The 17187-nt window shown below is 40.0% G+C and overlaps 1 protein-coding gene across 1 annotated transcript in view; it reads left to right on the top strand.

The window, feature by feature from the left end:
• LRRC63 (leucine rich repeat containing 63) overlaps positions 1-12070 on the top strand; it is a gene marked incomplete at its 5' end in the record, with an annotated part of 105747 nt that extends 93677 nt beyond the window's left edge. The window contains 2 exons of the mRNA XM_006774589.1: positions 3251-3490; positions 11914-12070. Of these exons, the coding sequence (XP_006774652.1) occupies positions 3251-3490; positions 11914-12070 (397 nt within the window). The remainder of the gene's footprint in view (positions 1-3250; positions 3491-11913) is intronic.
• Positions 12071-17187: the final 5117 nt, after the last annotated feature.

The raw sequence follows: 17187 nt of genomic DNA, 5'->3' as shown, positions 1-17187 counted from the left end.
ATCCCCTGCTCGCCTGCCTGGTCAGTTGCTGTCCGCAGAGGGAGGCCACCTGCAATGGCAGTGGGGCAATTTGGGGCGGTGCCAGCTGTCTTCAGATCAGCCCGCTGGGGTCGCCTCCCACAGAGGGAAGCCACCAGCAGTCGTGAAACAATGGGGGGGGGCAGGGCAGGCTGGTTGCCTCCCTTGCCACCCCCTGATCGGCCCACCGATCACCTCACACAGAGGAAGGCCAGACTGTGGCTTAGGCCCACTCCCCATTGGACATCCCCTGAGGGCTCCTTGAAGAGACTGTCTTGACTCCATTGTATGTTTAAGTTAGTTTTCTTGATTCTAAGGAAATACTTAAACACTTCTAGTCTATCATTGCTAAGTTTTATACTAATTTGCAGGAATATTGGGATAGAATTTTGATTCAGTATTATAAATTGCATAAATGCCTTAGTAAAATCTTTACTGTTGAGAGTATTACAGATATTCTCCTTTTTACTCCCCATTAGTGCAGGCTGGGCTGAGGGACTCCCCCCAACCCCGAGTGCAAGAATTTTCATGCACTGGGTCTCCCGTATGCATATAAGATTTTTGGTTAATCTCTTCCTGTTCCCGCCTTTCCCCTTCCCTCTAAGATTCCTCAGTCTGTTCCATGTTTCCATGCCTCTGGTTCTATTTTATTCATCAGTTTATTTTGTTCATTTATTTTTATTTTTAGATTTAATTATTGGTATGTATTTATTGCCATTTTATTGTTCATATATTTCTTGTGCTTGTTCTTCTTCTTCTTGTTCTTCTTTCTCCTATTAAAGAACACCCTTCAACATTTCATGTAATACTGGTTGGGTGGTGATGAACTCCTTTAGCTTTTCCTTGTCTATGAAGTTCTTTATCTTACCTTCAATTCTAAATGACAGCTTTGACTGTGGATCCTTGCTAATCATCACTTTGAATATTTCTTACCACTCCCTTCTGGCCTGCAAAGTTTCTGTTGAGAAATCAGCTGGTAGTCATATGGGCATTCCCTTGGAGGAAACTAATTGCTTTTCTTCTGTCCTTTTAAAATTCTCTCTTTGTTTTTAACTCTTAGCGTTTTAATTATGATGTGTTTTGGTGTGGGCCTTTTTGGATCCCCTTTGTTTGGGATTCTCTGCATTTTCTGAACTTGTAAGTCTATTTCTTTCACCAGATAGGGCAGTGATGGAGAACCTATGACACGTGTGTCAGAGGTGACACACGAACTTATTTTTTTGGTTTATTTTTCTTTGTTAAATGGCATTTAAATATATAAAATAAATATCAAAAATACAAGTCTTTGTTTTACTATGGTTGCAAATATCAAAAAATTTCTATATGTGATACAGCACCAGAGTTAGGTTAGGGTTTTTCAAAATGCTGGGCACGCCGAGCTCAAAAGATTTGCCATCACTGAGATAAGGGAAGCTTCTGTATTATTTCTTCAAATAGATTTCTTTGCTCTCTCTCTCCTCCTTCTGGCACCCCCATAATGCTTTAAGTTGTTCCACAGGCTCCTTCCACTATCTTTATATTTTTGAAATCATTTTTCTTCTTGATCTTCTGATGGGGTGTTTTTTGCTTCCTCATATTCCAAATTGATTATTTTATTCTTGGGATCATCTACTCTACTGTTGATTCCCTGTAAATGATTCTTTATTTCAGTTAGTGTACACTTAATTTCCTACTGGTCCTTTTTCATGTCTTTGACATTCTCACTAAGATCCTTGGAAGTCTCACCAAGTCCCTTGAAGCTCTCATTAAGATTCTTGAGCAACCTTATAACCATTGTTTTGAACTTTGTATCTAGTAGCTTAATTGCATTCATTTTATTTAGATCTTTTTCTGAAGACTTCTTCTGCTCTTTCATTTTGACATTTTTATTTGTCTCTGCTTTTTGGGTGCTTTCCTGTGTTTGTTTCTATGTATTATATAGAACTGCTATGTCTCCTGGAGTTGGTAGAGTGGCCTTGTGTAGTAAGTGTCCTATAGGGCCCAGTAGCTTAGCCTCCCTAATAACTTGAGCTAGGCACTCTAGGTGCATAGTTCTTGTCATAGTTGAGCTTTGATTGCTATTAGCATCACTGGGAGAAATTAACCTCCAGGAGCTACCCTATGGAGCAGGAGTTGCTTCAGTAGGGCTTTGGTGCTCACTGAGTCTGCCTCTTGAGTGAGTCATTTGTGGGTATGTAGAGTTGTTTCCTGATATGGTCTGAAGCTGTCCACTGAGTGCACTGGCTCTGTGGCCTCCTGGGAGGTGCAAAGTCAGCCACTGCCTATGTCCACCTGTCAGTAGCTACAGAGGGATCTTCAGATGGCTGATATTTATATTGGGTTTAGATGTGCCCAGGCAAGGCCCAGCTGTGAAGCAAGGCAGGCTGGTGCTAGTATCAGGTCTTGGGAATATTATTGATAAGTTTGACACCAGCTGCTGCTTGTTTGAGAAATTTTAGCAAAGTCTGAAGCCTGAGCCAGGACAGGCCATTCATATGGAAAAGCTGCCACAAACAGCATGGGTGGGGCTGCAAATTGGATGGAGAAAAGTATCAGGAAATCACCAGGGTGGAGCAAACAGTGTGGGCCAAGCTGATAGAAACTCATATATAGCTGCCAGTCAGCTCTGTGACAGGGGAGGTCGCAGCTCAGGGACAATGACCCCTGTGAGCAACCTCTTCTGGGAGAAAGCAGCCTCCGAGTTCTTACGCTGATGCCAGGCAATCCAGTTCCTCCCAGAATGTCCCAGGTTCCTTTTAAGCCACCATTACAGTGCTGGAGCCCAGAGGTATGGAGTCCAAGTAAGTCTGTGTGCCGGCCCTTTAAGAGGAATACCTGTGAGTCCAGAAACCTCTGTGCCACTCATCCACACTGCACTGGATTTTACAAGCCTGAAGTTATGGGGACTTCTCTTCCCACTTCTGGAACCCTGGGATAAGGGTCTGGTGTGGGCTAGTATCTCTTGCTCCTCACAGGAGGCCTCCACAGCCATGACATCCCTCCTGATTAAAAAAAAATGCCATACATTCCACCCTTCAACCCTTATACCAGTCTCAATGTGCTTTCTTCTTTACTTCTCTAATTGTAGGACTTCCATTCGGCCAGATTTCAGGTAGTTTTAAATGATGGTTGTTCTGTATTTTAGTTGTAATTTTGATGTGGTTGTGGAAGGCAGTGAGTACAGCATTTACCTATACTGCCATTTTGGTTGTCTCATAAATTCCTTTTAATGTATGGTTTTCTTTATTTGCAGGTCACTTAAAAAATTGGTTGTTGATGGGAATGACCTGACATCTTTTCCATCTGGAATTTTGAGGCTTCATCTGAAAAAAATCCGTTTTGAAAATACCTTCACTATTCCTTGTCTTTGGAAAGAGAATTCTTTGAATAGTCCACAGCGTCTTACTCAGCTTACTGCTTTGTTCTTTTTAAAAAATAATCTACATAAATATTATGATGAGATCCCAGATGAAATTCAAATGTTACTAAACTGGTAAGCAAATTCTAAAACCCTTTTAAGCAAAATGCACTTTTAAGCATTTAAAATTTTCTTTATTACAGGCTCACATAATAGGTTTCCTATGAACACACACACACACACACACACACACACACACACACACACACACCTCACATCACACACCACACATGAAAATATATGCACAATTCTTTAAATTGCTCCTTCTGGCTCTTCAGGCATAATAATGTATTCTGAATGCAGCCCATCTTCTATCGGTAAAGTTATTACTTAAATCTAATGTGAGATACAGATTGCTAAGGTATAACTAGCAACATCTATACAGTTGAAGTATAACTCTTTTCTATGAATCACTAAGGACATAATGTGCATTCTTCAAAAAAAAAAAAAGGAGACTCTTTAGTCCCATGTACACTATGCAGGGAAATGCTTTACTGTATTCTAACTTCTTAGAGACCAAGAATAGAGCAGACATATATAGAGCAACTTCTTTTACTCCAGGATCAATAGCCAGTGTGAGAATCATTGCCTAATCTCAGGACTAAGCCACACATTTTCAGTCTGCTCAGGCTTATCTCTTATTTCCTTCAGGTGGTTTAAAACTATTTTTATCACAGTATTGATCATCAGTGCTTATATTATTGATTTAACAAATATTTGTTGTATGCCTAAGGGAAATGGTTTCTTAGGAGTATATAAATTAGCAATATTGACTCAATAAAAGGCAGAAACATGAACAGATTAGTAACTGTTGAAAACGTTTAAAAAGGTGATTAAAAATGTACCAGTAAAAACTAACAAGACCCCAAAGTGCTCAATTTTATTTTATTTTTTAATCTTCACCCAAGGATGTATTTATTGAGTTAGGAGAGAGAGAGAGAGAGAGAGAGAGAGAAACATTAATTGGTTGCCTCCCATATGTGCCCCAAACAGGGATTAAACTCACAGCCTAGGTATGTGCTCCCAATAGGAATTGAACCTGCAACCGTTTTTGGTGTATGGGATGATGCTCTAATCAACTGAGCCACCCAGCCAGCTGGAGCCAAAGTTCCCAGTGTTATGCATTGAGATGTCAGTGCTTATGATATTTGAATGCACCTAAGAAAGTAAGAAAAATCTCCAAGGACAAAATAAATAAATAAATAAAACCTAACTAGTGAGTGGTAAATAGATATGAGAACAAGAGATTTGAATTCACCACAGATTTTTGTGAGAGAATGTCCTCAATTTAGACTTTGAATATTCAAAAAAATTAAGCTTAAATGAGTATTATTTTACAATTTAAAGAAATTTCCAAATATATGAGAAAATAAGCCACCAAGAGTAAAAGTCAGCAAAAACATTCAACAGATATGCTGTAAATCACTTAAGATGTAACATATTAGAATTGTTTACAGGCTATGAAATAGCTATTTAAGTGTTTAAAAAATAAAACATAATTTCAAAAATGCTTAAGGAATAAAAGACCATTAAATATGACAAGACAAATATGAATAAGAAATTTTAAATGAAATAAAATTCTGGAAACTAAAAAGTATAATAGTTGATATTAACTTGATGTATTGGTGAGAAACATAAATATGTATAATAAAATAGCAATAAGTATGTATCTATCTATAATCATTTTAAATGAAATTAGATTAAATGCTCCAGTCAAAAAACATAGGATATCTGAATAGATGAGACAATAAGACATACATATTTGCTGTCTATAAGAAACGCATTTCAGGTCAAAAAGCACACAGTCTGAAAGTAAAGGAATGAAAAAAATATGCTATGAAAATGAAAAAAACAACAAAAAACCTGGGTTAGTAATACATGTATATCAGACAAAATGACTTTAAAATAAAGGCTTGGAGAATGGAAAATGGCAGCCGAATAGGCAGCAGTGTCATGCACCTCCTCCTAGGGCCAGGCCAGAAAAGCAACTAAATCAGATAACATCTACCCTGAATTAATAAATTAGATACAGCTGAGGAGACAATCTTATCTAATAAAGAGGGAATATGCAAATTGACCATCACATCATCACAAAATGATGGCGCCCACAGCAGAGGCGGGGGTTTCCGTAACACAAGATGGCTGCGCCCACAGCAGAGACCAAGTTCCCGTAAAAAGCCTTAATGAGCAATCAGCAGGGACCTGAGGCTGTGTGGCGCTGGGCCAGAGCAGGGGACCTCAGGCAGCAGCCCCCGCCCCAGCACCAGGCTGGGGAACCTCAGGCAGTGACCCCACCTGGCGGGGCTTGACAGAGGACCTCAAGATGTTCCCCCCTGCCCTAGTGCTGGGCCAGGGTACTTCAGGCTGCTTCCCCTGCCCCAGGCTGGGGGACCTCAGACCATGCCCCCCACCCTGGTGCTGAGGGACCTGAGGCTGTGCCCCCTGCCCTATGGGACTTGACAGGAGATCTCACACCATGTCCCCTGCCCAGCAGGGCTTGACAGGGGACCTTGAGCCATGCCCCCTACCCAGTGGGGCTTGACAGGAACCTCAGGCTGCGCTGCCTGCCCTGGTGCTGGGCTGGGGATCTGAGGCTGTGCCCCCCTCCTGGCACCGGGCCAGGGGACCTGAGGCTTCACCCCCCGTCTGGTGCGGGTTGACAAGGGTGAGGCCAGCTGGGTCTGGATCTCACCCAATGGGGGTGGAGCTGGCTGGGTCTGGGTCTTGTGCAATTTTGAGGTGCTGCAGGTGGGTGGGGACTTGACTTTGTGTCCCACAGTGCACCTCAGACTCTGACAGGAGGAAGATTTTCATATACATTTTACTAATTTTCTTTCATCTCTGACACTTCTATTATAGAGAAAGGGCAAATAGCAATATTAAAATATTTCCTTTAATTAATTCCCTTTTAATGTGCATGAATTTTGTGCACCGGGCTACTAGTTTTAAATAAAGAAGGGCAGAGGAAAATGCCGTTTCCCAGTCATACCCGTGACAAACCACCACTGTGCCCCAGCAGTGAGTGGCCCAGTACCTCCTGACAGGCTCCCAGACATCTGTAGGGAGCACTCACCACCAGAGTGAGCTCCCACACCAGGGCTCCTCACCAGCCCGCAGAGACCCAGTGTCCTAGGATCTGGCTCTAAGACCCTGCAGTGAGTGCAAGCCAGGGGGAATCCTGTGCCTCATCCCCACCGCAGACCCCAGAACTGTGCTGCTAGCTTGACCTGGAGCCACCTGGTGCCCTTTCCTACCTCATCCCTGGGACCTACTGCTGTGGCAACCCAGAGCATACCCCACTCTGGGTCATAGGAGAGTGGGCACTGTCCAACCCAGAGCAACCTATACAACCCAGAGCAACTGGTATCCACTCTACCCCAGCCCCCTGGACAGCCCTGCTGAGGTGACCCAAAGCTACTCACACCCACTTTTACCCTGGTCTTGGAGGGGCAACCCAGAGCAACCTGCCCCCTCCACACTGGCCCCCAAGACAGTCCTGCCAGGGCCATCTGGAGCAACCCAATGTACACCTCACTCAGGGCAACAGGAGAGCACAGACTGAGCAACCTAGGGCAACCTGCCCCAGCTCCACACTGAGTAGAGGTGAGTTGGAACAACCAGTGCTCCTCTCACTCCAGGCTACAAGAAAGTGAGGACTGTGAAACCTAGAGCAACCCACACCCAATTCACCCTGATCCCAGAGTCTTGCTGCCAAGGTAACCTGGAGTAACCCAGCACACGTCATCTCACTGAGGCCACAGGAGAGCACTGCCAGGGTGATATAGAGCAAGTCAGTGTGCCCAGCCAGGGCCCACAGGACCATGCTGCAACTGCACTGACAGAAAAGAAGAAATAGAAAGGGAAGAAAGAACACAGGCATAAAGAATAAAAATGGCTACAAATAAGTACCTATCAATGATATCATAAAATGTAAATGGACTAAATGCTCTAATCAAAAGACATAGAGTGGCTGAATGGATAAGAAAACATGAACCATATATCTGCTGTCTAAAGGATACCCACCTCAGAACAAAGGACTCACACAGACTGATGGTAAAGAGATGGAAAAAGGTTTTTCAGGCAAATAAAAATGAAAAAAAAGGTGGAGTAGAAATACTTACATCTGACAAAATAGACCTCAAAGTGAAGGACATAATAAGAGATAAGGAAGGCCACTTCATAATACTAAAAGGAGCAATTTTAACCTACATCTTCAGAACATTTCACCCAAAAGCTACAGAATAGACATTCTCCTCAAGTGCACATGGGACATTTTCAAAAATAGACCACATATTGGGTCACAGGCAAAGTCTCTTCAAATTCAAGAGGATTGAAATCAAATCAAGCATCTTTTCAGATTACAATGGCAAATTATTAGAAGTCAACTACAATAAAAACAATAAAAGATTCAAACACTTTGAGGCTAAATAGCACGTTATTAAATAATGATTTGGTTACCAAAGAGATTGAAGAAGAAATAAAAAAACATTCTGGAAACAAATCACAATGAAAACACAACAATCCAAAATCTATGTTCTGAGAGGGAAGTTCACAGCATTGCAAGCCTACCTCAAAGAATAAAAAAAATTGATAATAAATTATCTAACTCTACAACTTAAAAAATTAAAAAGAGAGCAACATGAAAAGCCCAGAGTGAGCAGAAGGAAGAAAATAATAAAGATCAGAGTTGAAATAAATGACATAGAGACAAAAGAAAGAAGAAAGAAAGAAAGAAAGAAAGGAAGGAAGAAAGAAAGGAAGGGAGAGAGCAAGAAAGGGAGAGAGAAAGAAAGAAAGAAAACCAAGAGCTGATTCTTTGAAAGAATAAACAAGATTGGTGAACCTCTAGAAAGGCTCACCAAGAAGCAAAGAGAGAGGACCCAAATAAACAAAATCAGAAATGAAAGAGGTGAAATAACAACAGACCCCACAGAAATACAAAGGATTGTAAAAAAAAAAAATACTATGAACAACTCTATTCCAACAAACTGGTCAACTTAGAGGAAATGGACATATTCCTAGAAAAATACAGCCTTCCAAAACTCAATCAGGAAGAATTAAAAAAAAAAATCGAATAGCTTGATAACTATGGAGGAAATTGAAGCAGTAATCAAAAAACTTCCAGCAAACAAAAGCCCTAGGCCAGATGGCTTCACAGGGTAGTTTTACCAAACATTCAAAGAACTAAAACCTATTAGACTATTCCAAAAAATTCAAGAGGAAGTCAAAATTCCAAGTTCTTTCTATGAAGGCAGCATTACCCTAATTCCCAAACCAGATAAAAACACTAAAAAGAAAGAGAATTACAGGCCAATATCCCTCATGAACATAGATGCCAAAATCCTCAACAAAATTCTAGCAAACCAGATCCAGCATTACATTAGAAAGATCATACACCATGACCAAGTGGGATTTATTTCAGGGATGCAAGGCTGGTATAATATCTGCAAATCAATAAACGTGATACCTCACATAAAGAAATTGAGAGACAAAAATCACGTAATTATATCAATTGATGCAGAAAAAGCATTTGACAAAATCCAACACCCTTTTTTAATAAAAACTCTCAGCAAAGTGGGAATAGAGGGATCATACCTCAACATAATAAAAGCCTTATATGACAAACCTATAACCAACGTCATACTCAATGGGCAAAAACTAAAACCATTTTTCCTAAAATAAGGAACAAGAAAGGGATGCCCACTGTCACCACTCCTGTTCAACATAGTGCTAGCCATAGTGATCAGACAAGAAGAAGAAATAAAAGGCATCCAAATTGGAAAAGAAGTAAAACTGTCCTTATTTGCAGATGACATGATATTGTACATCGAGAACCCTAAAGACTCCATCACAAAATTATTAGACTTAATAAATGAATTTGGCAATGTAGCAGGGTACAAAATTTATGCCCAGAAATCTATAGCATTTTTATACACCAATAATGAACTTATTAAACTTGCTTAATTAGACATGCTTTCTGATTTAGCTAAACTTTTTCCAGCCCAGTGAAGCACCTCAACTTCTCTTTCAGGTAATTGTCAGCAACACAGCAATAAATATCAACATGAAGCAGATTGTTATTATTGTAGATCACACAGGTAGAACAAAGGGTAAAATATTTAATTGCAGTGGTGTTTGACTATATTCTGCACAGTAAGAAAACCTGAAGTCATTTTCAAGGTCCACCATTTCTTACTTCTTTTCAGTTGGGTCAAGTTTTAAACTTTCTAAATCTCCGTTTTCTGACTAATGAAAAGAAAATAGGATTCTACTAAGTCTCCTATCTCCAGGACTTCTGTGAGGATCAAATGAGATGAGGCATGGGAAAATGCTTCACAGACATTTGGTTAAAGTGTAAAATGTTTCCACCTGTGTTCCTGGAACTCCACGGAGCCTAGTCGCTAGGGAGAGGAAGCCAGGCATTGCTATGTGCCATCATTACCCAGCACCCACAGCAACCATTTCAAGCGGGGCTGGGCTATGGACTGCATTTTGCGTCATGGGGTCTCAGCAGTGTTGGCTGCAAGTTGGTGGGCTGTCATTTCAGGGTGGTGGTGGGGCCTGTATCCCTCTTGGGGGAAGCCTAGTGTTGCTTTCTGGGCACCAGGTCTATGGTGCTGTTTCTTTATGCTTGCCATGGCAGCTTCTGCATTGAGCATCTGCCCCCTGGTGGTCAGTGCACATCATAGCGACTGGTCAGAAGGTGGGAAGAACACTTAGCATATTAGCCTTTTATATAGATAGATAATGAGCTCCTTTCGATACTACCCGAGTTTATGCAAGTAAGATGGCTCTTAGGGGCCTCTAGGTAGCTACAGGGTGGTAGGGAATGGTTGCCAGAAGGTCAAGCTTTGATTAGAAGGTTGGAACACTTAACTTCACCTCCCTCCACCTCAGGAAAGGGAGGTGAGAGATGCTGAAGATTGAGTTCAATCATCAATGTCCAATTATTTAATTAGCATACCTACTTAATGAAACTTCCATAAAATCCCCTAAGCAACAGGGTTCAGAGAGCTTACAATCTGGTGCCTGGAGAGTGGCACACTCCATCTCCATTGGTACGGAGACTCCTGCCCTCAAGACTCTTGCAGGCCTCAATTCCTTTAGCTATTCATTGGTATCCTTTATATTAAACTGTAACTACAGCATTTTCCAGAATCTTGAGTTGTTATAACAAATTATCAAACCTGGTAAAGGGGCATCACTGGAACCCCTAATTTGTAGCCAAGTGGAGAAAAATGTGGGTAACCTGGGGGACCCATACTGGTCACTGTATATTAAGTGAGGGCAATACTGTAGGACTGAGCCCTTAAGCCTGTGGAGTCTGGCACTTACTCCCAGTAATTAGTGTCAAAATTTAATTGAATTGACTTTTAGGACACCCAGTTGACGTCTGCAATAAATTAAACATTGTTTGATGTCAGAAGAAACCTCTAACAAATATGTAGTCTTCATGCTTTAAATGTCATGTAACTATCAAAAAATATGTCATTCTTCAACTTGTTTTTCATTCTCAACATTTTTAAGATTTGTCCATATTGATTTTATATAAATTTAGTTCATTAACTCCTGTATAGTTTTCCTGAGATTCAATATTTTATGCTATTCATTCTTTCTCCTGCTGGTGAACACTTGAATTGGTTCCAATTTTACTCTTGCTAAGAAGTCAACAATAATGATTTGAAAACATAGCTCCTTATGTAAATTTGCAAGTGTCTCTAGGTTATAGAGTATGTGTATCTTCACTTACATAGAAATTGCCAAATTGCGCTACATGATCATACCAATTTATATGCTATCAAGAAATTGTCAGAGTCCCTGATGGTCTCATCCTGATCAAATTTTGCACTCTCTGACTTTTGTATTTTGCCCATGTGATTATTGTGAAATGATATTTCTGTGCTAGTTTTTTTTTTATTCTCTGATCACTAATGAGATTGAGAAGCTTCACATGTTCTCTGGATATTCAGGTTTCTTCTTCTGTGAATAGTCTGTTCATGTGCCAATGTTAATGTGCTAATGGGTTAATGTCCTTTTAAAAAACTGACTTTTGAACATTTAAAATTATATATATGGACAATAGTTCTACACTAGTTTATGTTAATTCCTCTATTTTTAAAATAACATTTTCGAATTATAAAAATAATACATTTATTATAGAAAATTTTGAAAATACAGAAAAACTTTATTATAAAGAAATTTAGAATTACCTGTAATTACACTGTCCAAAGATAATTACTGTTTTTCATTTGGGATCTATCTTTAGAGTGTTTTCTTACTATGAATCTATACTTTTTTATTTTTAAAAACAGGTTGTTTTATACACACATATCTACTAACTTTTAATTGTTCACTTGCATCTGTCTTAGCTCCTCAATTATATAAGATCAATGATGATAAAATCATATTTTCTATTACATTGAGACATAGCATCAACAAAATGTCCTTTCTTTAGTAGAAATTTACTAAATATTGATTTAATACTTATTTAATTGCAGCACATCCAGATGTGAATGGTGTGATGGTCCCAAGTTTGATGAAGGTTATCGTGTCATCCAATCCTGCAATGTTTTTGGAGCAACACAAATTCCTGTTATGTTTAATGTCTGTTCTTCTTCCTGCTACAGAGAAGTACTTGAAAACAATTTTTTTTAAGATAGTATTTCTGGTGAAAGAGTAACTCCAAATTCTGAGTTGATGATCATACAATGATTTTTGAATCCCACTTTAAAAGCCATTAAAGTATATGTAAATACCAATTCATTTCTTTGAGAGTACAGATTCTGTATGGAAGACATTGGCATCTTCTCACACTCATAAGAATTTTCTTTGTAATTCTACCTCCTTATGAAAGTTTGTGATTGTTAGGGAGTTCTTGCAGAATAATTAGTTAAGAAGGATTAATGAAGGTTTTGGATTTCAATGAAGATCTATAAAATTTATCCCAGACAATTTTTACTATAAAAATAAAAGTGTTATATTCCTCTGCAAAAAGGATTTATCTTAAAACTGGCCTTTTCACGCATCCATTCTGATAACATTTCAAACTCATCAGAGGGGTTTTGCCTCATATAGCTTCAACGTGATGTATCCAAGGTTTCAACATTTGTGCATTTCTCTGGAAATTTATCCAGTGCCAATCATCTGAATTGTGGATTGCTTCTGGGAATAAAAATTTACTTCCAACCCTGGCTGGCATAGCTCAGTGGTTAGAATGTTGTCTTTCACACTAAAGGGTCACAGGTTCAATTGCCTGTCAAGAGCACATACCTGGGTTGCAGATTCCATCCAGGACACACGCAGGAGGCAACGAATTGACTTGTCTCTCTCACATCAATGATTTTTTTTTTCTCTCTTCCCCTCCCTCCCTCCCTTCCATTCTCTCTAAAAATAATTGGAAAAAATATCTTTGGGTGAGGATTAACAATAACAAAAAATTAATTCCACACAGACATGCTCCCAGGACTAAATGGGAATTAAAACTAAAATACAAAAACCCACCCTGAATAATAAACTGAAGACTAGCTGGAGAGAACCCTGATAACCAAAATCGGAAAGTGGAGACTGCATAGAGACTGGTAGAAAGGGTGGAGGCACAAAAGGGCTGACCAGGCTCCCACAGACAGCAACTAAAGTTCTAAAGAGATATCTCAGCTGTTGGGGGTTGCCACTGAGAACTCTGGGATCTAATCCCCAAGCTGCCCCCACCTCTAGCAGAGAGCACCAGAATTCAGAAAGATGCCTACATAACATCTGGCTATGAAAACAACAGGGTTGCTGCCTGTCAGGGAGAGAAAGCTGGAAATGCAGGCACCTTCTTAAAATTTAGAGGGGCCAACAGATAAAATTTAGAGTGCAGCCACTCACCTTGGACTCCAGAAGAGGAAGGGCAGTGTGGAATGGAGTTGTGTGTGTGCAGAAGCCAGGGTGGGTGGCTATGGGTAAGAGCTTGGAAGGCAGAAACCCCAGTTTCCTGTACTGAGGCATTCCTTCATGCCACAGAAGTCATCTTTCTCAGGCAAACCTTTGCTATCCAGGCAGTTTTTTGCCTGGGGGAAATACAGTTGACCCACCCTATCAGAAAACCCTTTGTTATATCCTGTGGAATTTCTGAGGCTCATTAAGGGCTTGAGAATAACAATTAGCCTTCAGGCAGAAGCAATTACCCCACCCTGTTGGAAAACCTCTTGCCACATCTGTGGACACTTGCCTGAGGCTACTCAAGACTGAATACAATCAGTCTGCAGGAAGAGGAGGGACTCTGGAGGATTTGAGTTTTTGCCTGATCTAATTAGTCAGAAACAGCATTTAACACTGTCCTGCACTAGAGATTGGGAGGCATAGCAGATATATCTCATACATAGTCACAAACCCAAACAGGCAGCCAAAATGGGGAGAAAAACAACCCCCAAATGACAGAATAAGGCAATAAGAGCAAAGGAATTTGTTATCTACAAAGGAGCTCCCATAAGACTATCAACTGATTTCTCATCAGAAACTCTTCAAGCTAGAAGTACTCAAGGTAATGAATAGCAAGGATCTGAAACCAAGATTACTATATCCAGCAAGGCTATCATTTAAAAATAGATGGTGAAATAAAGAGCTTCACAGACAAAAAAGGCTAAAGGAGTTTATCACCACCAAGCTAGCATTGCAAGAAAAGCTAAGGGGACTGCTGAAATGAGAAGAAGAAATAGAGGGAGAACCTAGGGATACAGAATTAAAATGGCAATAAATAAGTACCTATCAATAATAACCTTAAATGTAAGGTTCATGTAAATGTATTAAGTGTTCAATCAAAAGACATGCGATGGATACAAAAACATGACCCTCTTTTATGCTTTCTATAAGAGAACCTCCTCAGAACAAGACTCACACAGGATGAGAGTGAAGGGATGGGAAAAAAATTTCCATACAAACGGAAACAAAATAAAGCTGGGCTAGTAATTATAGATGTTCCCTATATCCTCCCCTACCCCAGGGCCACCTCAACCCAGTCCCTGATCCTCCTGTCCCTTGGCCTTTAACATTGTGTCCATGGGCATATATATTCTTTGGCTAATATCTTCACCTTATTTTATCAAGAGCCCCCACAAACCTCTCCCCTCTGTTATTTGTCAGTCTGTTCCATGTATTCATGCTTCTGGTTCTATTTTGTTTATCAACTTATTTAATTTTTTTCTTTAGATACCACATATAAGTGAAATAAAGTATTTGTTTTGCTATGACTGGTTTAGTTCACTCAGCATAATAATCTCCAGGTCCATCCAGGCTGTCATAAAGGGTAGAGACCCTTCTTTTTTATAGTTGTATAGTATTCCATTGTGTAAAACTACCACAGCTTTATCATCCACTCATCTACTGATGGGCATTTGGGCTGTTTCCAGATCTTAGTTATTGTAAATAATGCTACAATAGGGGTGTCTATATTATTTTTGGTTGGTGTTCCAGGATTCTTAGGATATAGCCCCAGAAACAGGATTGTTAGGACAAACAGCAGTTCCATTTTTAATTTTGGAGGGAAATTCCATACTGTTTTTCACATTAGCTGCACCAATCTGTATTCCACCAACAGTGTTCTATGGTTCCCTTTTATCCCCATCTTTGCCAGCACTTGTTTGTTGATTTATTGATGGTGGCCATTCTGGCAGGTATGAGGTGATATCTCATTGTAGTTTTAATTTATAACACTCTGGTGGTTAATGATGTTGATCTTTTTTTCATATGTCTATTAGCCATTTGCATTTCTTTTCTGAAGAAGTGTCTATTCAGGCCCTTTGCTCATTTTTTAATTAGATTGTTTGTCTTCCTGGTGTTGAGTTGCATAAGTTCTTTATTTATTTTGGAAGTTAAACCCTTATTGGATTATCACTGGCAAATATGTTCTCCTATGCAGTAGGTTTCCTTTGCATTTTGTTGATGATGTCTTTTGCTTTTTATATTTATGTAATATAATTGGTTTATTTTTTCTTTTGTTTCCCTTGTTATAGGAGATACATAGGCAAAAATATTGCTCCAAGTAATGTCTACAATTATACTGCCTATGATTTCTTCTAGGATTTTTATGATTCTAAGTCTAACATTTAAGTCTTTAATGCAGTTTATTCATGTGTATGGTTTAAGTAGGTGGTCTAGTTTCTTTTCTTTTTTTCTTTTTTGCATGTATCAATCCAATTTTCCAGCACCATTTATAGTATAGACTATCTTTAGCCCATTAGCTCATTGTATGTTTTTGCCTCCTTGTCAAATATTAACTGACCATAAAGGCATGGGGTCAAGTTCTGGGCTCTATGTTCTGTTCTATTGATCTATACGCCTGCTGTTATGCCAGGAGCAGGCTGTTTGTCATTATAAAAAATATATATATATGAGGTGATATGCAAATTAGCCAGGATGACATAACAGTCATGACCGGCTTAGGAGGAGGTTGCATGTGCAGATGGACGGGAGGGGACTGCGTACTGCCCCCAGCCCCAGCGGCCATGGTGCAGCAGCTGCTAGGGCTGGGGGCTGGCCCGAAGTGGAGACACCACACACAGGGGGGCCCGCCCCTGCTGGGAGACAGCGTGCCAGCAGTCCCACCTCTGCGCATGAGCTGCAGAGGAAACACCTTTTCTTACCGCTCCTTCTATGCCACTCGCAATGTTCTTGGCAACTTGGGTAATAAGAATCCAAGAAGGTGATCTAGGGTTTTTCCACCTCACTCCTGGAGGAAAAAACAAAGGTTTGCTGCTGGAGGGGCTAAGAAATGTCATATACTGCCTTAGAGCTCAGTGGATAGAGCCTCGGCCTGCAGACTGCAGGGTCTGGGTTTGATTCTGATCAAGGCCATGTACCTAGGTTGCAGGCTCCTTCCTGACTGGGGCCCAGGTCAATGCTCATGCAGGAGGCAACCAATCAAAGTGTCCCTCTCACATTGATGTTTCTCTCTGTTTTTCCCTCTCTCTTCCACACTTTAACAATCAATAGAATTCCCCTGATCAGCCAGTTGCCTCCCACAGAGGGAGGCCAGACTGTGGTTTAAGGAGCCCAGACTGTGGCCTAAGCTGTCAGTAAGACATCCCCAGAGGGCTCCCGGACTTTGAGAGGGGGTAGGCTGGGCTGAAGGACTCCTCTTCAGTGCATGAATTTCATGCACCAGGCCTCTAGTGACCTTATAATTTAGTTTGATATTGGATAATGTAATACCTCCAACTTTGTTCCTTTCTCAGGGTTGCTGAAACCATTTGGGTCATTTTTGGTTCCATATAAATTTTTGGAATATTTGTTCCAGATCTGTGAAATATGCCATTGGTATTTTAATAAAATAGCACTGAATCTATAGATTTCTTTGTTTGTATGGACATTATAATGATGTTAATTCTCCAAATCTATGAACATAATATGCTTCCACTTGTTTGTAGCTTCCTCTATTTCTTTCTTCAATGTCTTATAGTTTCCAAGTACAAGTCATTTACCTCTGTGGTTAAATTTATTCTTAGGTACCTTATTTTTGTTGCAATAGTAAATGTCATTGTTTTCTTAGTTTTTCTTCCTGAAAATTGATTATTGGTGTATAAAAATGCCACCATTTTCTGGATATTAGTTTTATATCCAGTTACTTTGTCAAATTTATTTATTAGACCTAGTAGGTTTTGGTGCAGTATTTAGGGTTTTCTATGTACAATATCATGTAATCTATATATAATGACAGTTGTACCTCCTCCTTTTTAATTTGGGTGCCTTTTTTTCTTCTTGTCTGATTGCTGTGGCTAGGACTTCCAATACTATGT

The sequence above is a fragment of the Myotis davidii genome, unplaced genomic scaffold (genome assembly GCF_000327345.1).
Source record: "Myotis davidii unplaced genomic scaffold, ASM32734v1 scaffold848, whole genome shotgun sequence".
NCBI classification, from domain to species: Eukaryota; Metazoa; Chordata; class Mammalia; order Chiroptera; family Vespertilionidae; genus Myotis; species Myotis davidii.
This window is presented reverse-complemented; position numbering and strand designations above follow the sequence as displayed.